At 41.8% G+C, this 17,197-nt stretch overlaps 1 protein-coding gene across 1 annotated transcript; it reads left to right on the top strand.

Moving 5' to 3' along the window:
* Positions 1 to 1,780: 1,780 nt before the first annotated feature.
* DFFA (DNA fragmentation factor subunit alpha) lies at positions 1,781 to 13,331 on the top strand. Its single transcript, XM_006127061.5, has 6 exons — positions 1,781 to 1,993; positions 5,474 to 5,635; positions 6,166 to 6,299; positions 7,738 to 7,927; positions 8,121 to 8,275; positions 9,225 to 13,331. Exons 1-6 carry the CDS (start codon positions 1,867 to 1,869, stop codon positions 9,426 to 9,428), a joined length of 972 nt encoding a protein of 323 aa, XP_006127123.3. The 5' UTR covers positions 1,781 to 1,866; the 3' UTR covers positions 9,429 to 13,331.
* The last annotated feature ends 3,866 nt before the right edge of the window (positions 13,332 to 17,197 follow it).

Genomic DNA, 17,197 nt, shown 5'->3' with positions numbered 1-17,197 from the left:
ACAGCATAATTAAAAGTGAGTGGGTTTTTGCACCCACTGTTGCAAACAGTATTATTTATTTATAGTTCATGGCTATATATATATAGCTTGTTCTATATTTAATATATTATCTTATTAACAGTGTGTTTAAAATAACTTATACAATGACTTATACATCTGTAAGGCTCAGCAAACAGGATTAAAAGCCCATTTATTGCTATAACTATCAATATTAATAATAAGTGGAAATTGTACAGCAACAAATCCTGCTTAGTCTAGTTAGCTGACTTCAATGGGACTGTTTTCATGAGTAAAACAATAAGATTGCCAATGTGAGTGGTCCTGTAGGATCAGGTATTTAATTAGACTAGATAAAAGGAATTTAAAAATCCAGTTCTGCACCAGCTAAGTGAATGACATTGGAGCTGTACTGCCTTTTAATATATTATTTCATTGTTTTGATTCACACACGCACAATTATTTATTATTCATTAAGTTATTTTAATAGCTCTCAAAAGTGTGCTAGGTGAGAAACAGGTTAAATAATGGGTCAGAATTCATGCAAACTTTTACATAAGTGAATAACTGTATTGTTTACTTCAATGGAACTACTCATGTGAGGAAAGTTAGGACCTGGTCCTTCCTGCACAGAGCTCCTTCACTGAACTGGGGCTATATATACTGGTGGTGGACTCATATGTTTGCATAAGCAGACTCAGAGCTATACATGTATTTTATCTTTATGTATATTATATTTTAGAGTTCATAAACTTCTTTATATCTGTGTCTATTGAATGTACATAAATATACATATGCATAAACAATGCGAAGTCAGATGCATGTCGAAGTGGGTCTTTGCCCACGAAAGCTTATGCTCCAATAAATCTGTCAGTGTATAAGGTGCCATAGGACTTCACGTTCTTTATGCAGATTCAGACTAACACAGCTGCCCCTCTGATACTTGATACATATGCATGTAACTGTTTAATAATTTAATTATATTTTAATGGTACCACACTTTTTATTTATTTACACTGTTTTCAGTTCTCACCATTTTTGTGAATCTCTTGCTAGTTTGGATTTTTCTTTGAGCCTGAGCTCCTGGAGTAAAATGATTACAAGAGAATATCAATGCTTTTATTTACACTGTTTTCAGTTCTCACCATTTTTGTGAATCTCTTGCTAGTTTGGATTTTTCTTTGAGCCTGGGCTCCTGGAGTAAAATGATTACAAGAGAATATCAACTTTCACTTAAAAAAATTTTTTACGAGCTATTATGGTTGTGGAGAAAAGCTTGAAAATGTGACTGAGCATACTCTATGGGCTCAGAAACCAGAAAGCAAAGAACAAGTCACAAATTTAATCTTAACATTTTAAAGTGAATGCACATGATTTGAAGGCACGATTCGTGATTTTGAACTATTGGTTGTTAATCTATATTTATATATTAAGATTAGGTTGTGTGTTTGCATATGTTTTATTGGCAACATCCTATGCTGCGTACTTTCCCCGCTGTGGATGTTTTATTTTGTATGCCCTCTCGTCTTAATTTTTAACCTTTACAACTGAAAATCGCCCCGAAACTATGGCTAGCAGGACAAAAACGTTCTCTTTAACACGGCCTGATGGGAGTTGTAGGCGGTCGGGTGGTAAAGGACTAAAACTCCCACCATGCATGGGGAGGGGGAGGGCGCGGCTACGTTAGGCCGGAGGTGTGCTGCCGGGCTAATATGTAACAAGAACTACGTGTCCCGGCGTGCATCGGGGTTGAGTCTGTAGAAGAGCCGAGTTCAGGGAGCAGGACTACAAGGTCCGTCATGCACCGCACGGGGGCTCGTCTGTGGGCCAAAGTGCGAGGGGAGCGACTTGCTGTTGCTCCTCGGGGCAATGGCGGGAGAGGCTCTCGAGAACGGGATGAGGATCTCTCCGCGGAAGCCGTGCCTGATCCGGCGCAACGGCCAGCAGCAGCAACATGGGGTGGCGGCCTCCTGCCTACGGGAGCTGCGGAGCAAGGGTGAGGGGATCCTTTGGGGGAAGGGGAACTAGGCGATGGGCGACGAGGAGGGGCAGCCTGTGGGAGAGGGAGTTGTGGGGGGAGCAGTAAATGGGGGCGGGGAGGGGGCTTGAATGGGGTGCACTGGGGATTTTGGTATCCCCTTCGTTGCAGTCTCCTTCCCCCATCATGCTGTTCCCCACCTGCATTACCCCAGCAAGCTCTTCCTGTTGTGGGGAAGCCCCCTCTTTTCACAGCGGACCGCCCCATATTGGCCTCGCTGCGTGGAATACAGCATAGGGTGTGAGGGAGGTGCCATGTGACTGGGTTGGTGTAGAGCAGGGCCTCTGAACTTTCCCAGAATTTTTAACCTCTTTTGGGAGTCTTTGTCTCATGTACTCCCCAAGTTTCCTTTCACTACAACAGCTACTTACAAAATCAGACATAAAAATACAAAAGTGCCTCAGCTGCGCTGTCCCTGAAAATTGGCATAATTATAAAATAAATCAGTTGGAGCATAAACAATGTACTTACATTTCAGTGCATAGCATATAGATCAGTATAAAGAAGTCTTTGTCTATATGAAATGTTGGTGTGGTGCTTTAAAGGTAAGCAAAAATATCTAGATTAATTGATGCAGGAGTAAGGTAAAGATTGTGGACTGCTGGGAAACTGTCCGTTTTATTTTGGTGCTGAAATCAGTACTGTGCAATGCTGGCCCATTCTGCTTCCTATTTAGGGGTCTCTCCACAACTGGTGCTGGGCAGCCATAGAGCCATGTGCACAAACAAAATTGGTATCTGCATCTGCAAAAAATGATCTGTGGATATTCACATCCAGATCTGTGGATGCAGATACCCATGGATATAAAGTAGGCATCTGTGGATTTGCAGGACTTACTGCATCTTGTATTAAATATGTGAAGGTATTACATATGTGAAGGTCTGCTCTTGAGAACATGGCTTTAAGATTATGAATCTTAAGTAATGTTGAATCCAGACTTTGCTCATGAAATGTGATCCCTGGCAATAATAGGTTCCTGACTTAGTGATGTCTGCATAGAGCCCCACTGCTGGTTTCTTTATGTTCTAGGATGCTGGCAGAGTTAAATCTCCCACATGCCAAGAGGCATTGAGCTATCACGTCTCACGTAAATCATTGAAGATGCTTCTCAGATACAGCTCATGTCATGTTAAAGGTTAAGCTTTGTAATTGCATTAAAGAATTTTAAGCTCCATTAGAGATAAAAATTACTTTGGCTAATTCTACACTATTCACTTCAGAAAATACAGGCTGTCTGTACTTGTCCTATGCTCTTCTTTAAAACGACTATGTAGGTTTGTCTTGCAAGTAAATAGATAAGTGTTCTAATCTCTTGAGTCTCCTTGCCCCTTTGGATTCTCCTCAATTGCCAAGGTGCTGAAAGGCACTACAGTCACTTTGTGTGTGCTGGACAAGCCCTAATATCTAGTGCAGCTGGAAAGACATTCTTGTAATACTAGCCAATTAGCCCATCGAAAGATGGGATTTTCAGGTCTCTCCTCCACCTTGGTCTTCTCTCCTGAGCCTCGGTCTTCTCTCTCTCAGCTCTCCTTCACCTCCTGCCTCTCTCTCTCTGTGTCTCTATTCTCCTCCCCCTCCTGCCTCTCACTCAGGAGACCATGGAGCCCAAACGGTTGCTTGCGCCACTTGCTCCCACACGGCGGCCCAGCTGAGTGGTGCAGAAGTCAGTTGAGCGCCACAGCGGGAGATGAAGGGGGGCAGGGAGGTGATGTTCACAGCCAGAGGGCGGGGCCTGGAGCCATTGTCTCGCCACATGTCACCGCCCCGCCCCCCCCTTTGCCTCCCGCCTTGGCACTCGGCTGGCTTCTGCGTCGCTCAGCTGGGCCGCCGCAGGGCAGCAAGCGGCACAAGCAACCGTTTGGGCTCCCCTGCGGTGGCTCGGCTGAGCGGCACAGAAGTCAGCCGAGCGCCACAGCGGGAGGCGAAGGGGGCGGGAAGGTGGGCAGGGTGGTGATGTACACAGCCGGGCCCCACCCCCTGGCCATGTACACCACCACCCCGCCCCCCTTCGCCTCCCGCCGTGGTGCTTGGCTGACTTCTGCGCTGCTCAGTTGGGCCACGGCGGGGGAGCCCAAACGGCTGCATGCTCCCCTGCGGCGGCCCAGCTGAGCAGCGCAGAAGTCAGCCAAGCACCACGGCGAGAGGCGACGGATGTGTCGCAGGCAACTGTGCCGTCCAGAGGGAACAGCCAGGGAGGCAAGAGTGCTGCCCAGAGGGAACAGTCAGCATTTCAGCGTTACAGAGTCACAGACATATATATTTCTACTAGGGATGTTAGATCAAGGATGTTAAGAGGAGTAACTGACTAATCATGTAGTTGATACAAATTGTATCGACTACACAATTAGTTGATAAGGGAGGGTGCTCTGTCCTGGCTTGTGCTGGTCCAGGAGCTATCCCCGCTGTGGCTCTACCCTTTAAATGTAGTAGGAGCCAGGCATTCATGCAGCCCAGTTCCTACTACATTTAAACTGCAGAGGTGCAGTGGGGGGTAGGTCCCGGACTGGTGTGAGCTGGGCCTGAGCCCGACATGCTCAGTTCTGGCTGGTGACTGGTCCAGGAACCTCTGCCTGCAGCCAGCCCGTGCTGCATCGCTGCAGTCTCCCTTCCTCTTCCCCCTTTTCCCCCCTGGGAGGAACTGGCTTTTAAGCTGGCTCCCCCCAGCACTGGTTCCTATCCCACCCCCTGCTGTCTCTGATACAGGGCTGCCTCCCCCGCCTACTTGCTGCCTGTGATACTCACTTTCCCCCCTCCCTGCTGCCTCTGCCCCTGCCTAGCGGCTCTTAATGCATTTAAAAAGTGGAAGTGCAGTGTGAGCAAGGTGGGACAGCTGATTCCTGGCTTGTACCTAGTCCCCTGCTACAACTTTGCCTTTTAAATGTATTAAGAGCCTGGCAGCTCTTAGCCCTGCCATGGCTCTGCCTTTTAAATGTATTATCCTCAGCCTGGAAACTAACCCTTCAGCGGCTCTGCAGTTTTCCTCCTTTGACTAATTGAGTAGTCAATGGAAATTTCATTCCTGCAATTTAACATCCCTAGTCTGTCTGTTTGATACTGCCTTTATGTTCCAGACCAGGAGGATAAAGGATTAAAATTGAGGGCTATCCTGGTGTCAAGCTGGGGAGATTTGGAAACAATATAGTGACAATATAGTTTCTAGGCTGCTTGGCTACATTTGGCATTTTAAAGGAGGATGAATACCAAGGAAAAAGTTGTTTGAGCTTGTATCAGGAACAGTATTAAAAATCTGGATCAGTGGAGACAAATGAGTAAATATAAACCAGAGAAGAATTGATGTGCATGTGGACAGGGGCCAGTCACTGATCTATCTTAGAGGTAGCCCCAAGGGAAATTTGTGTCTGTCGTATGTGCATAAAGCACAGTGTTTTTGCCTTGCCAAACTTCCTTTTACCTCATGAACACTTTTATCTTCTGCAGCCTGTGACATTCTGGACATTGGAAAGGACTTGGAACCCATCACCTTAGTTCTGGCAGAAGATGGCACCATTGTGAATGATGAAGATTATTTCCTGTGTTTACCACCCAACACCAAGTTTGTGGCACTAGCCAGGAATGAAAAGTGGACCAGCAGCTGCATAGGTACAGGGTTGGAGGGGAACTTAAGTCTTAACTTTCCAGACACCAAGACCTTCACTGCAGATAAACTGATGACTCTGCTGGAGGCCTAGATTGAGTTACCACCTCTGCATTCCCTCTCTTCAGGCTTGAGAGGAAGAAGTGTTATGGACTCAGGATGTAAGAGACTAATCGAATACTCGATAAGTATATGCTTATCAGGTAGTCGAGTAGGACTCAACTAGTTGCCCCCCCCTTGCTGCCTCTATCAGAGAAAGGCAACAAGGGGTAGGGAGCAGGAGCTGGCTTTTAAGCCAGTACCCCCTAGCACTGTCTCCACAGGAGGGAGAAAATACAAGTGCAGTGTTTCCAACTCTGAAATAAGAAAACCCCAATAGCTCAATGCATAATTTACTGTTGAATTTACCTCATCTATCTCCTGTTCAGCAGTTTTGTTCATATATACCCTCAGTAAGGGATGTTTGGATTTTGTTGTCCAGATCTTTGCAACTATGAGTTTTTCCACTTATGACTGTGGTTGTTTCTCATGTCAGATGGGGGCCCAGCCTGGCTTTCAGGGGAGTCCACAGATGAAGTAGACAGTGGTGGAGAGAAGTGGAAGCATCTGGCAAGACAGTTGAAGGATGACTTTTCCAGCGTCATTTTGATGTCTGAGGCAGACCTTCAGGTATAATGAGAACCCACATGCCACACTTTTCTCCTTTCTTCAGTTTCCTCACTAGAATGGAGAGGCTGAAATCTTAGGAAAGGAAAATGCATCACTTGGTCCAAATTCAAATACTGTCAATTTGGCTCTGGTGAAGGAGTGACATTCTGTTCTTGGGGAAATGCTCTCCCAATAGAATGAATAGGCTTTTGAAAATCATGCTGTCTGAATCATCCTTTTACATACACAACACCTTGTCTGTTCTCCATTTTCTCATTCACTTGATTCAGCATCCCTCCTGCTCTCCTCTCCATCTTGACTCTTATCTTTTCTATCCTCTCTCCCATATTGCTGATAGATTTTCCCCCTCCCCTTTTTTTTGTTTCTCAGAAAGGGTACGTCTACACTTGCACCCTCTTTCGAGAAAGGGATGCAAATGAAGACATTCGAAATTGCAAATGAAGCTGGGATTTAAATATCATGCACTTCATTTGCATAATCACGTTATGGTGCTATTTCTAAATACAAAACACAGTATAGATGTTATTTCGGGGAAACACTCTTCTTCTGAAATAAGTGTTATTCCTCATAAAATGAGGTTTAAGGGTTATTTTGGAATAAGGGTGTTCTCCGAAATAACTTCATCTACACCGCGTTTTATATTTTGAAATAATGCCATAAACGCGATTATGCAAATGAAGTGCGGGATATTTAAATCCTGGCTTCATTTGCAATTTCGAATGGCTTCATTTGCATCTCTCTCAAAAGAGGGTGCAAGTGTAGACATACCCAAAGAGACTAATTCATCTCTTGCCCTACATGTTTTTCATTCTTCACTAAACTCTTAGTTCTTTCCTATAGGATTTGCATCCTGGCCTACAGCTACCCCAGTCCATTTTCATTGTCTTGCACTTTGATCTTTGTAGGGGTTTAAAAGACTTGAGTGTTGGTTCCAAGAAAATGATCAGCTACACGCCAGACCACTTCTTGCCCCTTAATATCTGTTGATAAGATTTGGTTTTACTGTTGACTGACTGCTGCTCATATTACTTGTTCAGAAATCTGGATCAAATATTACTTTCCAAAAGCCAGTCCCTAGTGGTGATGATATGTTTTGCTCAAACTAACCAGTGTGACTTTCACTGTAAAGCTGTAAGAATTTCTTGGTGTTGTTCCAAAAGTAAATGGCAATTTCATACCTTTCTGAGGGTCCTTTGACTGCAGATAAAGAACTGTGGCTTGTGGGAGTGTCAACTGGGACCACATATAACCCAGCTGATTTGATTTGGAAATAGCTAATAAAACTTGCTGGATCCTTGCAAAGTGGAGACTTTTTCCATGTGTGTGACTTGGGAGGTATGCCAACTTTACAGCTCTGTTATAGACAGTTGGATAAAATAATCAAAATGAGGCTTGCCTAAATCCATTCCATGTAGCAGTACTCCACTGTTTCATTTAGGTGCTCGTTGATGTGCCCTGTTCAGATTTGGCCCAGGAACTTTCTCAAAATCAACTAAAAACTCAGATGTTACAGAACTCCCTGCAGCAGGTGCTGGACAGACGAGAGGAAGAACGCCAGTCCAAACAGCTTCTGGAACTCTACCTGGAGGCCTTGAAGAATGAAGACAGCATCTTAAGCAAGGTATCAGGTAAGGAATATGAGAAACTTTCCAGGGGCATCTTAACGGGGAGGGGAAATGAGAGCTGCACTAGCTGTTGTTGCTGTGAAGGAGCTTGTGATGCTGCAGTAGTAGGTGCATATTGATCAAACTGCATTCCCAGCCCTCCACTTGGGTTGATGCTGCTGGCTCATGTTAAACGCTTCTCCCTGCTACTTTTCAGAACCTGAAGCTGCACATGGGGAAGAGGGGGATGTAGTGGATGCTAAAAGCAGTGCTGCAGGTCCCTCCACCAAAAGAACACTCAGTGATGAGATCCTTGCTGCACTGAAAAAGAAGCCTGCCCCAGAACTCAGCTTAAGCAGTCAGGCTCTAGAGGTTGGTAACTCTGGTTTTTGCCCTGTCATAGGCAGGCTAACTGGTATCTTCCTGAGGAGAGAGATGAGATGTGTGGAAAACTGCATTTCACCTCTGGGGACTCAAGTGTTAGTTTAGGTTAAGACACAAAGATTTGTTTTTATCTGCCCCTCAGTACATTGTGGTGGTCTTTTGTTCAAAATCTTAACACTGGAATCTTGCCACTGCATATGCTGCCTCCATGCCTGGAGGTCCCCTGTGGTGTCACCTTGTCTTTTTCCCAAGCAGTACAATTATTCAGACTTCCTCCTGAAAGACACTATAGTGGCAACTTATGAGCTCTGTCAGCTATTTGTAGGAAATGGCCACCCAGAGTGCAAACTAAGACTATTTTATGAGCTAGCTTTTTTAATTGAAATCTGCATTGTTGTAACTCTTTCATATTACCAGGCCAGCATAAAGGTTTTAGTGAAACAAAATATAAATAAGGGTCTACATTGGAAAGGTGAAGATTTGTAGATTACCTGTTGCCTCTCATTCTTGAAGAGTTTTCTTCCTCTTTGCAAGTACCTGCGAGTTCCTTGTTTCCTTCTTTCTATGGTCAAAAGGGAGTGAAAATGTATTGACTTTGACTGGAGTTAAGTTATTCAGACACCTGCTAGATATTTCCAGAGCCTAAATTCCAGACACCAGGTAGAATTAAAAACAAAACAAACTAAGCTTGAAAGGTAGAAATTGCTATGTCACGGCATTCTCAAGCTCAAGATTAAATTTGCTGGAGAACCCAGTGAGTTTATGATCTTGATTAAATGTACTAGATCACTGCTTGTGTTTCAGTTCTCTCATGGATCCACCTATTTTTACTATTTGTAGGTTCAGTTCAGGAGTTTCAGTAGAGGAAATCCTGGCTGTGGTAAAAGACAAGACGCAGGGCTCTGAAGATCAATGTGTCTAACTTTTTCTTTCACAGCGTGTTTTCAAGGAAGATTCAGAAGCCTTGGCTCAGGCATTGAGGTGGGATAAGCAGGAGACTCAAGCTCTCCAGCAGGCCTGTGATCAGGAGCTCTCAAGACGCCTACAGCAAGTACAGACTCTAAACTCCCTGAGAAGTGTATCAAAGAGCAAGAAAGGGATGCCCTTGGAAAGTTGCTTGAGTTCAAAACGCAAGAAGTAAAAGACTTTGCAGCACTGTTCCTAAAGATGCTTGAAATGTCAAGGAAACACAGGTCTCTTGTGTGTTAGAGCCAACACAAGAAAGTGGTGTGTTAAATTCCCCAAGCATCACAGTTTGCTGGTCATGCTATGCCCTTTCTCTACAGAACTAAAAACTGTGCTGGTCTCAACACAAAGGCAAACAGAGGTTTAATCCCGCTCACGTAACCAAAGGTGCTATTTTTTTATAGTAGTGGTTCTTGTCAAATAACTTCTCTGCCTTAGAGAGATGTGTTTTGAATGCAGGAGTGGGAGCCAGATGCGCTGGAGTTCTAATCCTGACTAACCCCGTCTGTGGCCTCAGGCATCTCACTTACCGTGTCATTTCCCATCTGTTTTTCATATGTGGGAAGTTGCCTACTCATAGGGGGTATCGTGAGGCTAAGCCTTGGTGCACAAAGTTTACTAGTGTAGCAATATTGGGTGCATGTATGTGGGAAGTCACACCCCAAACCAATATGGTTGTGCAAAGGGTTTAGTGCCACTGTGTTTCTACTGGCAAAATAACTTTTACTGGTTTGGTATTGCTTACTCCATTCAGGAAACTGATTTAAGCAAGCAAACTTTTGCTAGTATAAGCTACATCTCCACTTGGGGATATTTGTGGGTTACTTCTGTTCATATACTGGCAAATGCTTTAAGGTATAAACAAGACCCAAGACGATGATTAGAAGGCACTTTGAAGACTGTGTGAGCTTGAGGCTTTCCATACCAAATTATGAGGCTGAACAGGAGAGTGCAGACCAAGTACGTTCTTTTCAGATTAATGTGGAGTGCAATAATGAGATGCAGTGTTCTTGGTGCCTGTTCCTGGGGAGGTTTATTACAGTTTGGCATAGTCAGACTGTCAGTGTGCAGATTTTTTTTCAGTTACCACTCTGAGGCATTGACTGAGAACCTGTTTAGGATCCAGGGACTTGAATTCAAATCCCAATTCTCATAATTTCTTGCTATATAACTCTGACCAAATCACATTTTAACCATTGTGCCATCATTTCCATATGCTACTACCTGTTCCTGCAGGAAGAGTGAGAATTGATATTTGTAAAGCTTGCTGAAAAGTAAAATGCTTGTTTTTTATGGGCTCCAAGGAGCAAATATAATGTTTGGGCCTTGCTATATTCCTATTATTTTTATACAATATCTTGGTCTTATTAATGACTGGCCTATTTTTAAATATTTTTAAACACTTTTACATAGAGAATTAATATTAAAAGCTTATTGTACTAGTAGGCTGATTATTGTGATGCTCACATACACTGCCTGGCTTGTTTGTGCATCTCCAAAAACATGACTGTCAAATTGGAAGCACCCTTCTATCACCCAAGCACTAATGGGATTTGCAGTCTCAGATTTTTGTTTTAAATTGTACTGTTTGTGATATTTAACCTTCCAAATATGTCAGTTAGCTTTGACCTACATTGATGTTAGTGCATTAGCACATACATTCTCTGTTGTAGTGATAATTCTGTCCTAGGACAACAAATGATAAAAATGCTGAAGCATTTAAAAGGGAGGCAGTGAATTTTTAATATACACAATTATACAGTAGTTCTAGCACTGCAGAACCCATTAATCTAACATTAGGATAAGCAGTATAGTAGATAAGTCACTTAATGTATAGCAAAGCTGAATATTCAGATATGCCCCTTGTGAATAGGTATTGCCAAGTAGCTTTTAATGAATGTGCTTGAACTACAGCACTACTTTAGTTACTTATAATGCACATCATAACCCTTAACCAGTTCTAGTGCCTCTGATGTAACTTGAGCAAAAACCTGCTTTTTTACAGGAAAATTAGGTATGAGTTAAGTGTGTCACGTGCATCTTTCTAACAAAGATATTACACAGGTTTAAACATGGGATCCTGATTACTAAGAACCTATGAAGGCAGGGCTACTCAACTTTGGAAGCCCCGGGTGCCACAATGATACTCACAGCACATGCTGAGGACTGCAACTTAAGTGTGGTTGCATATACATGCAAATATACAGTAAAACTCCGATAGTCCGGCATCCGATAGTCCAGCACTCCTGATAGTCTTGCATCAAAATGGCAAGAGCCTAGTGAGTGAGCTTCAGCAAAAAATGAGTCACAAGGTAACAGTGGCAGCAGCTGAACTGAGCAAAAAGGGTAAAAAAGGCTTAAAAAAACTAAAATATTACAGTATACTGTATACAGTATGTATAATAAAAAGGGTTAAGAACACTTTATATACAGTATATAATGTATACAGTGAATATATACCTCCTGATAGTCTGGCATATCTGATAATCCGGCACCACCTAGGTCCCATAGGTTCTAGATTATCGGAAGTCTACTGTATATGCAAATAGCCTCTTTCACACTGACAGGCATGAATATAAAGATTAAGCCTTAAGCTGTGGCACCAGACCCAAAAGGGGCCAGTGTGAGCCAGTCAGCACCTCTTAGGCTCTGCCCACGAGGCTAATCAGCCAGCATTTCCCACAATGCCCTGGCACTGCCAACACCTCCTCCCTGGGGGCTAGAAACACCGATACCCTGTACCCATCTGTGCCAGCCAGCCCGGCCGCTTGCGTCTTTCAGTGTTCACCCCGCCTGGGATACCCCTCGCCGTTGTGGAGCATGTTCCCAGTAGAGGCCATGTTCAAAGGATCCCACCCACAGGCCACATGTTGAGTCCCACGTAAACTCAAACCACGCCATGGGCCACATGTGGCCCGCGGACCATGTATTGCGTAGCCCTGTACAAAGATGTTGTCTTATTTCTATGAAATAAAAGCTTACTCTTGGCCTGAACTTCCCCTTTCTTCTAAAATGTGTCCCCCTGAGTTTGACAGGGAAAAAACTGTTTTATCACAATACTTATCTAAATTATCACATTATAAGCAATTATCTTGCTACAGTAGATGGAGTTTTTCTTCTGTTATACGCTGCCATAGTAGCTGTACTGATTGTTCATTCAGGATAGAACAATAGGCATCTGAAATGCTACTCGTGCACAGCCAGGCCTTATTCAACTGTGTGAAGATAATTATCCTTGACTACAAATTCAGCAATAAACTAAACCAGTCACCACCCTGCTTTTTAGTTTACTGGTTTTCCTACTGGGTGAAAAACAGCTGAAGACTTACCAGCTTTTTCCTTATAAACCCTAATTTTCTGAGGGGAATAATTAATGCAAAGCTGAAACTTAAGCAAAAGATCAACTCAGATAAAAATCCTGTTGGCCTCCATTTATATAAGAAAAAATTGCTCTTAGCTTTTTCATATTATAAATTTAATTCTTGCCATCTGAAGTATAAAATGTGGTATCCTCTATCTTTTAGAAGTGAGCTGTCTAACTCATTTGCAGAGTGCATTAGGTCATTTTAGTTATTAAGTAACAGTAGCCACACTGCTCCATATTTCTAATAGAACCCACACTCAACACTGCAGCATTATCTAGTTTTTCCACACGCTCTTAAAAAAAAAAAGGAATGATGGTGGTCTTGAATTGCTTTCTGACCTATATACTGTTTTATTCAATACTGTTGACAGGCCTCCTTAAATCTATGAAGCACCATGTAAAATTATGGTTCCAGATAAACAGATCCAATCTTACAAAACTTAATTTGACTACAGACCTACCACAGCATGACTTTCAGGCTGTGTCTACACTACAAGATTTGCCACAAGAGCCTATGCAAATGATGTGCAGATTAGCATTTTCTCACTTCACTTGCATACTCTTCCGATCTGTTTTTGCGCTAGGGGTTTTTGCGCAAAAACAAATTAGAGTATGCAATGAAGTGCAAGAAAATGCTAATCCATGCTTCATTTGAATAGACTCATTTGAATAGACTCTTGCGGCAAATCTTGTAGTGTAGACGTAGCCTCAGAACACACTGAAAAATAGGCATAGCTGCTCCCTACCCAGTAACAGTTATAGACTCACATTTAATTTAGGACAAAACACTTTAACTGATATAGAAAAAAAGGAAATGCAGCTTATTCAGACTATTTTTCCATATGTCTTGGACCTACTTCTTTTATTCATCTATAAAACACTGCCAGATGCTAGCCTTGCATAAGTTTGATGAGAATCAAGTTTGGTTGTTAAAGGGAACAGTGTAGCTGTAATATATTTAGACTTCTATAAGGCATTAGACTTGGAAATGCCCAACATTTTGATTTTAAAACACATAGAATGTTATACAAATTAATGTTAAATATTAATGGATTAAACTGGCTGATAGGTCTCAACACGTAATTGTAAACAGGGAGTCATTACAATGGGTATGTTTGCAGTGGGGTCCCTCAGACTCCATTTTTGGTCCTATGCTATGTGACATTTTTAGCAATAACCTGGAAAAAATAATAAAATCATGACTAAAAGTTTGTAGATGATTGAAAAACTGGTTGAATGGTAAATAACAAAAAGCACAGGTCACTGATTTAGAGTGATCTGGATCTCTTGGTAAACTAGATGCTAGGAAACAATGTGTGTTACAATATAGACAACTGTCTAGGAACAAAGGAACATACTTACATGATACAGGACTATCCTGGGAAGTAGTGACAGAAAGGTTTAGGGATTATGGGAGAATCAGATGAATATGAGCTTCCAATGTGGTGCTGTGGTCACAAGAGCTAATGTGATAACTGGCATGCATCAATGGGGGAATTTCTGGTAGATTATTTCACTGCTGTATTTGGCACTAGTGTGACTGCTGCTGGAATATTGCTCCAATTCTAGAGCCCAGCATTCAAGAAAGATGTTGATAAATAGGAGAGGATTCAGAGAAGAGCCATGAGAATGATGAAAGTATTAGAAAACATGTTTTCTTGTAAGACTCAATCTCAGTTATTTAGCTTAATGAAGGTTAAGGGATTATTTAATTGTAGTCTATACTGTGAGGAACAAATATTGCCTGTGCGCCTCTGTATCTAGCAGAGAAAAGTATAGAACGATTCAGTATATATAAGCTGAAGCTAGACAAATTCAGACTAGAAATAAGATGTAAATGTTCAAAAGTGAATACTTGATCATTGAAACAATTTACCTATCTCCATCACTGATCATTTTAAAATCAAGATTACATTTTTTTCCTGAAAGGAATGCTTTAGGAATTATTTTGGGAAAATTCTATGGCCTGGGTTATATAAGAGGTCGGACTAGGTAGTCACAACGGTCCCTTCTTGCATCGGAAACTGTAAAGCTTACTCTTAATTTATACTAATCAGTAATTAAAACTATATCTCATATGTATAGGTTAACGTTGACCCCACAACCAAACTACTGGTGGTTGTAACAGTATTAAAGATATGGGTGTAGGTAGGTATTTAAAACAAAAAACAAAAACACCACTACAAACTAGGTCTTCCAAAAGAACTTTAAAAACTAAAGCTTCAGATGGGTAGCTGAGTTAGTCTGTAACAGGAAAAACTTTAAAAAGAACAAATAATCTGGTAGCACTTTAAAAACTAACAATACATGTAGATGGTATCATGAGCTTTCGTGGCACAACTCACTTCTTTAGATGACCGGAGTGTTGGAACATCTGAAGAAGTGGGTTGTGCCCACGAAAGCTCATGATACCATCTACATGTTTTGTTAGTCTTTAAAGGTGCTGCTAAGACTATATGTTGTTTAAGTTTTAAAAACAAAGTGAAAAGTCTTTCCCAGAACAAGTTCTACAGTGGTATAGTATAAAGTAGGAGGTTGTACCAGATAATGATATGAAAAACCTAAGAAGCAAGAATAAAAATATAGCATGATCCTTGCAGCTCTGCTACAGATTAGTTACAATGGTGTTCTTACTAAACTTGCTGCTGCAATTGTCTTTAAAGGATTTTGGGCAAATGAGAACTGCAGGACTAGAACACGTTATGGGGCAGTTGACATTCAGCTTTTTCTCTGACATGCAGCCAAATAATTAATAGTTAAATCTTGATGTGTTTGCTCCATTTCAATCACAAAATTATTTCTGACTGTGCAGTTCTACTCAGTTTTATTTAAAGAATGAGTTTGGGGAGAAGGTCTAATCACACTTAATACAAAGAGACTATCTGTTTACAGAAAAGCAGTCGCTGGTAATATTCATCCTGATTTAGACGGCTAACGAGAATTTCAGGAAGCTATTCTATTAGCAGGAGGAAAAAGTCTTCCAGAAGAAGTTCCTGCAGGGGGACTTTTCCAACGCTCGAGGTTGATGAAAGGCAGCGCTTTCTTGCAGGTTGGCCAGCTTTACTTCCTCCTTCATTAGGGATGCATCATCCATCTGGGATATCCAGTCAGCCAGTAGAGAGAGGAAAGTAAGCAAAGTGCTTTTCTTTACATCTGTCAGTTCATGCAAGTACTTGTTTAAAAAAAAAAAAAGAGAGAGAGAGAATTGAGACTTGTTAATCTTAGGAGGAAAGCTCTTCCAAGTGACAGAAAGAAGCCTGAAGTGTGGTTGAAAGGCACATTCTAGCACAGAAAGGAAGGGCACACTGCATCTATATCTGTACTCCAGAAACTGAGCTGCCCACTATTTCTGTGAATGTATTTCAGCAACACTGGGGCAAACTAGCAGCACGCAAAATCGTAATTTCTCAATTACTTTTTTTGCATGATGTGTCCAGCAGTGAGACAGTGCAGGGATGGAGAAACTCAGGCCCGGGAGCCGGATGCAGTCCTCAGCTTGCGTGAAACAAGCCCCCAAAGCTCAGGGTCCCCCTCAGTATTGGGGAGCCCATGCTGTTGCTCCACCGCAGGGATGGAGCTCACAATCTACTAGGCTGGGCCCCATTAGGACTCTGGTGTGCAAGGGGAATGTGTGGGGGGGTCTCTCCCTTCTCAGTTGGAAGCCATATCTGTGAAGTTTTTTTCCTTCTCACTTGTGTGCACCTTTCCCCCGACTGATTTTTCTGTCAGTCAGCAGCCCCTAACCCAAAAAAGGTTTCTTGCCCCTGCAGTAGCAGGATATTTCAGATTCATAGAACATGGAGTTCCTCATTTGAAAAGAGCTTTTGTTTGTCACAATATTATCTCTAACTCAACGTAATCATTCAGGCTTTATATGGAGAGACAGAGCTGTTCCCAGGACCATATAATGATATCCTCTTACAGGAATAGTGTCAACTGGAAATTTAATTGGTTATTAAGAAGAATGAAAAAATATTGTACTTGCCAATATTTTGGCTATACAATCGTCTTTCTTATATAATTATTTTCCCCCTATTGTGAGACCCAGGCCATACATGCTGCTTATATAAAAATGTATACATATCAAACTGACTTTTTCTTCTCTGCTAAAATTTCAATTAATAGTAGTTTTGTTACTTGCCATAACAGGTATAAAAGACAGAAGTGTTGTTTTTTAATCTGTATCCTTTTAAAAAGTGTTAGTTTTCAACATCCTTTAAAAAGTCTCAACTAAATGTCAAGAGCTATCAGCTAATAAACTATCCAACTGCAATGCTGTAGCTTGTTCTATAATTTCAATGAAAAATCCTTTTTTAATGGTCAAGTTTATGTACTGATTCTTGGATCTTTTTCAAGAGTACAGTAAATCAAATACTTAAAGCTGAAAACTCTTTAAATGGCTAACTTAATTACTTTTTTTTAGAAACCAGTAAAAGCATTCAATTATCTTTATAAATTAAGGCTCTTTTTAATGTAGACACATATAGGCAGTTAAGTGACTACACCATTATGTTATTGGACTATTCAGTGCAGAGCTAGAGTTCTCTGTCTGGGGCTGACAAATCTCTTATGGCAAGATA

Source organism: Pelodiscus sinensis, chromosome 24, assembly GCF_052426305.1.
Source record: "Pelodiscus sinensis isolate ZL-2025 chromosome 24, ASM5242630v1, whole genome shotgun sequence".
Classification (NCBI taxonomy): Eukaryota; Metazoa; Chordata; order Testudines; family Trionychidae; genus Pelodiscus; species Pelodiscus sinensis.
This window is presented reverse-complemented; position numbering and strand designations above follow the sequence as displayed.

Excerpts from the sequence above, each read along its gene's own strand:
- DFFA (XM_006127061.5), top strand. The coding sequence starts at position 1,867 with ATGGCGGGAGAGGCTCTCGAGAACGGGATGAGGATCTCTCCGCGGAAG. Across the intron at positions 1,994-5,473 it reads ACGGGAGCTGCGGAGCAAGG|CCTGTGACATTCTGGACATT; the intron begins GTGAGGGGATCC and ends TATCTTCTGCAG. Across the intron at positions 8,276-9,224 it reads TAAGCAGTCAGGCTCTAGAG|CGTGTTTTCAAGGAAGATTC; the intron begins GTTGGTAACTCT and ends TTTCTTTCACAG.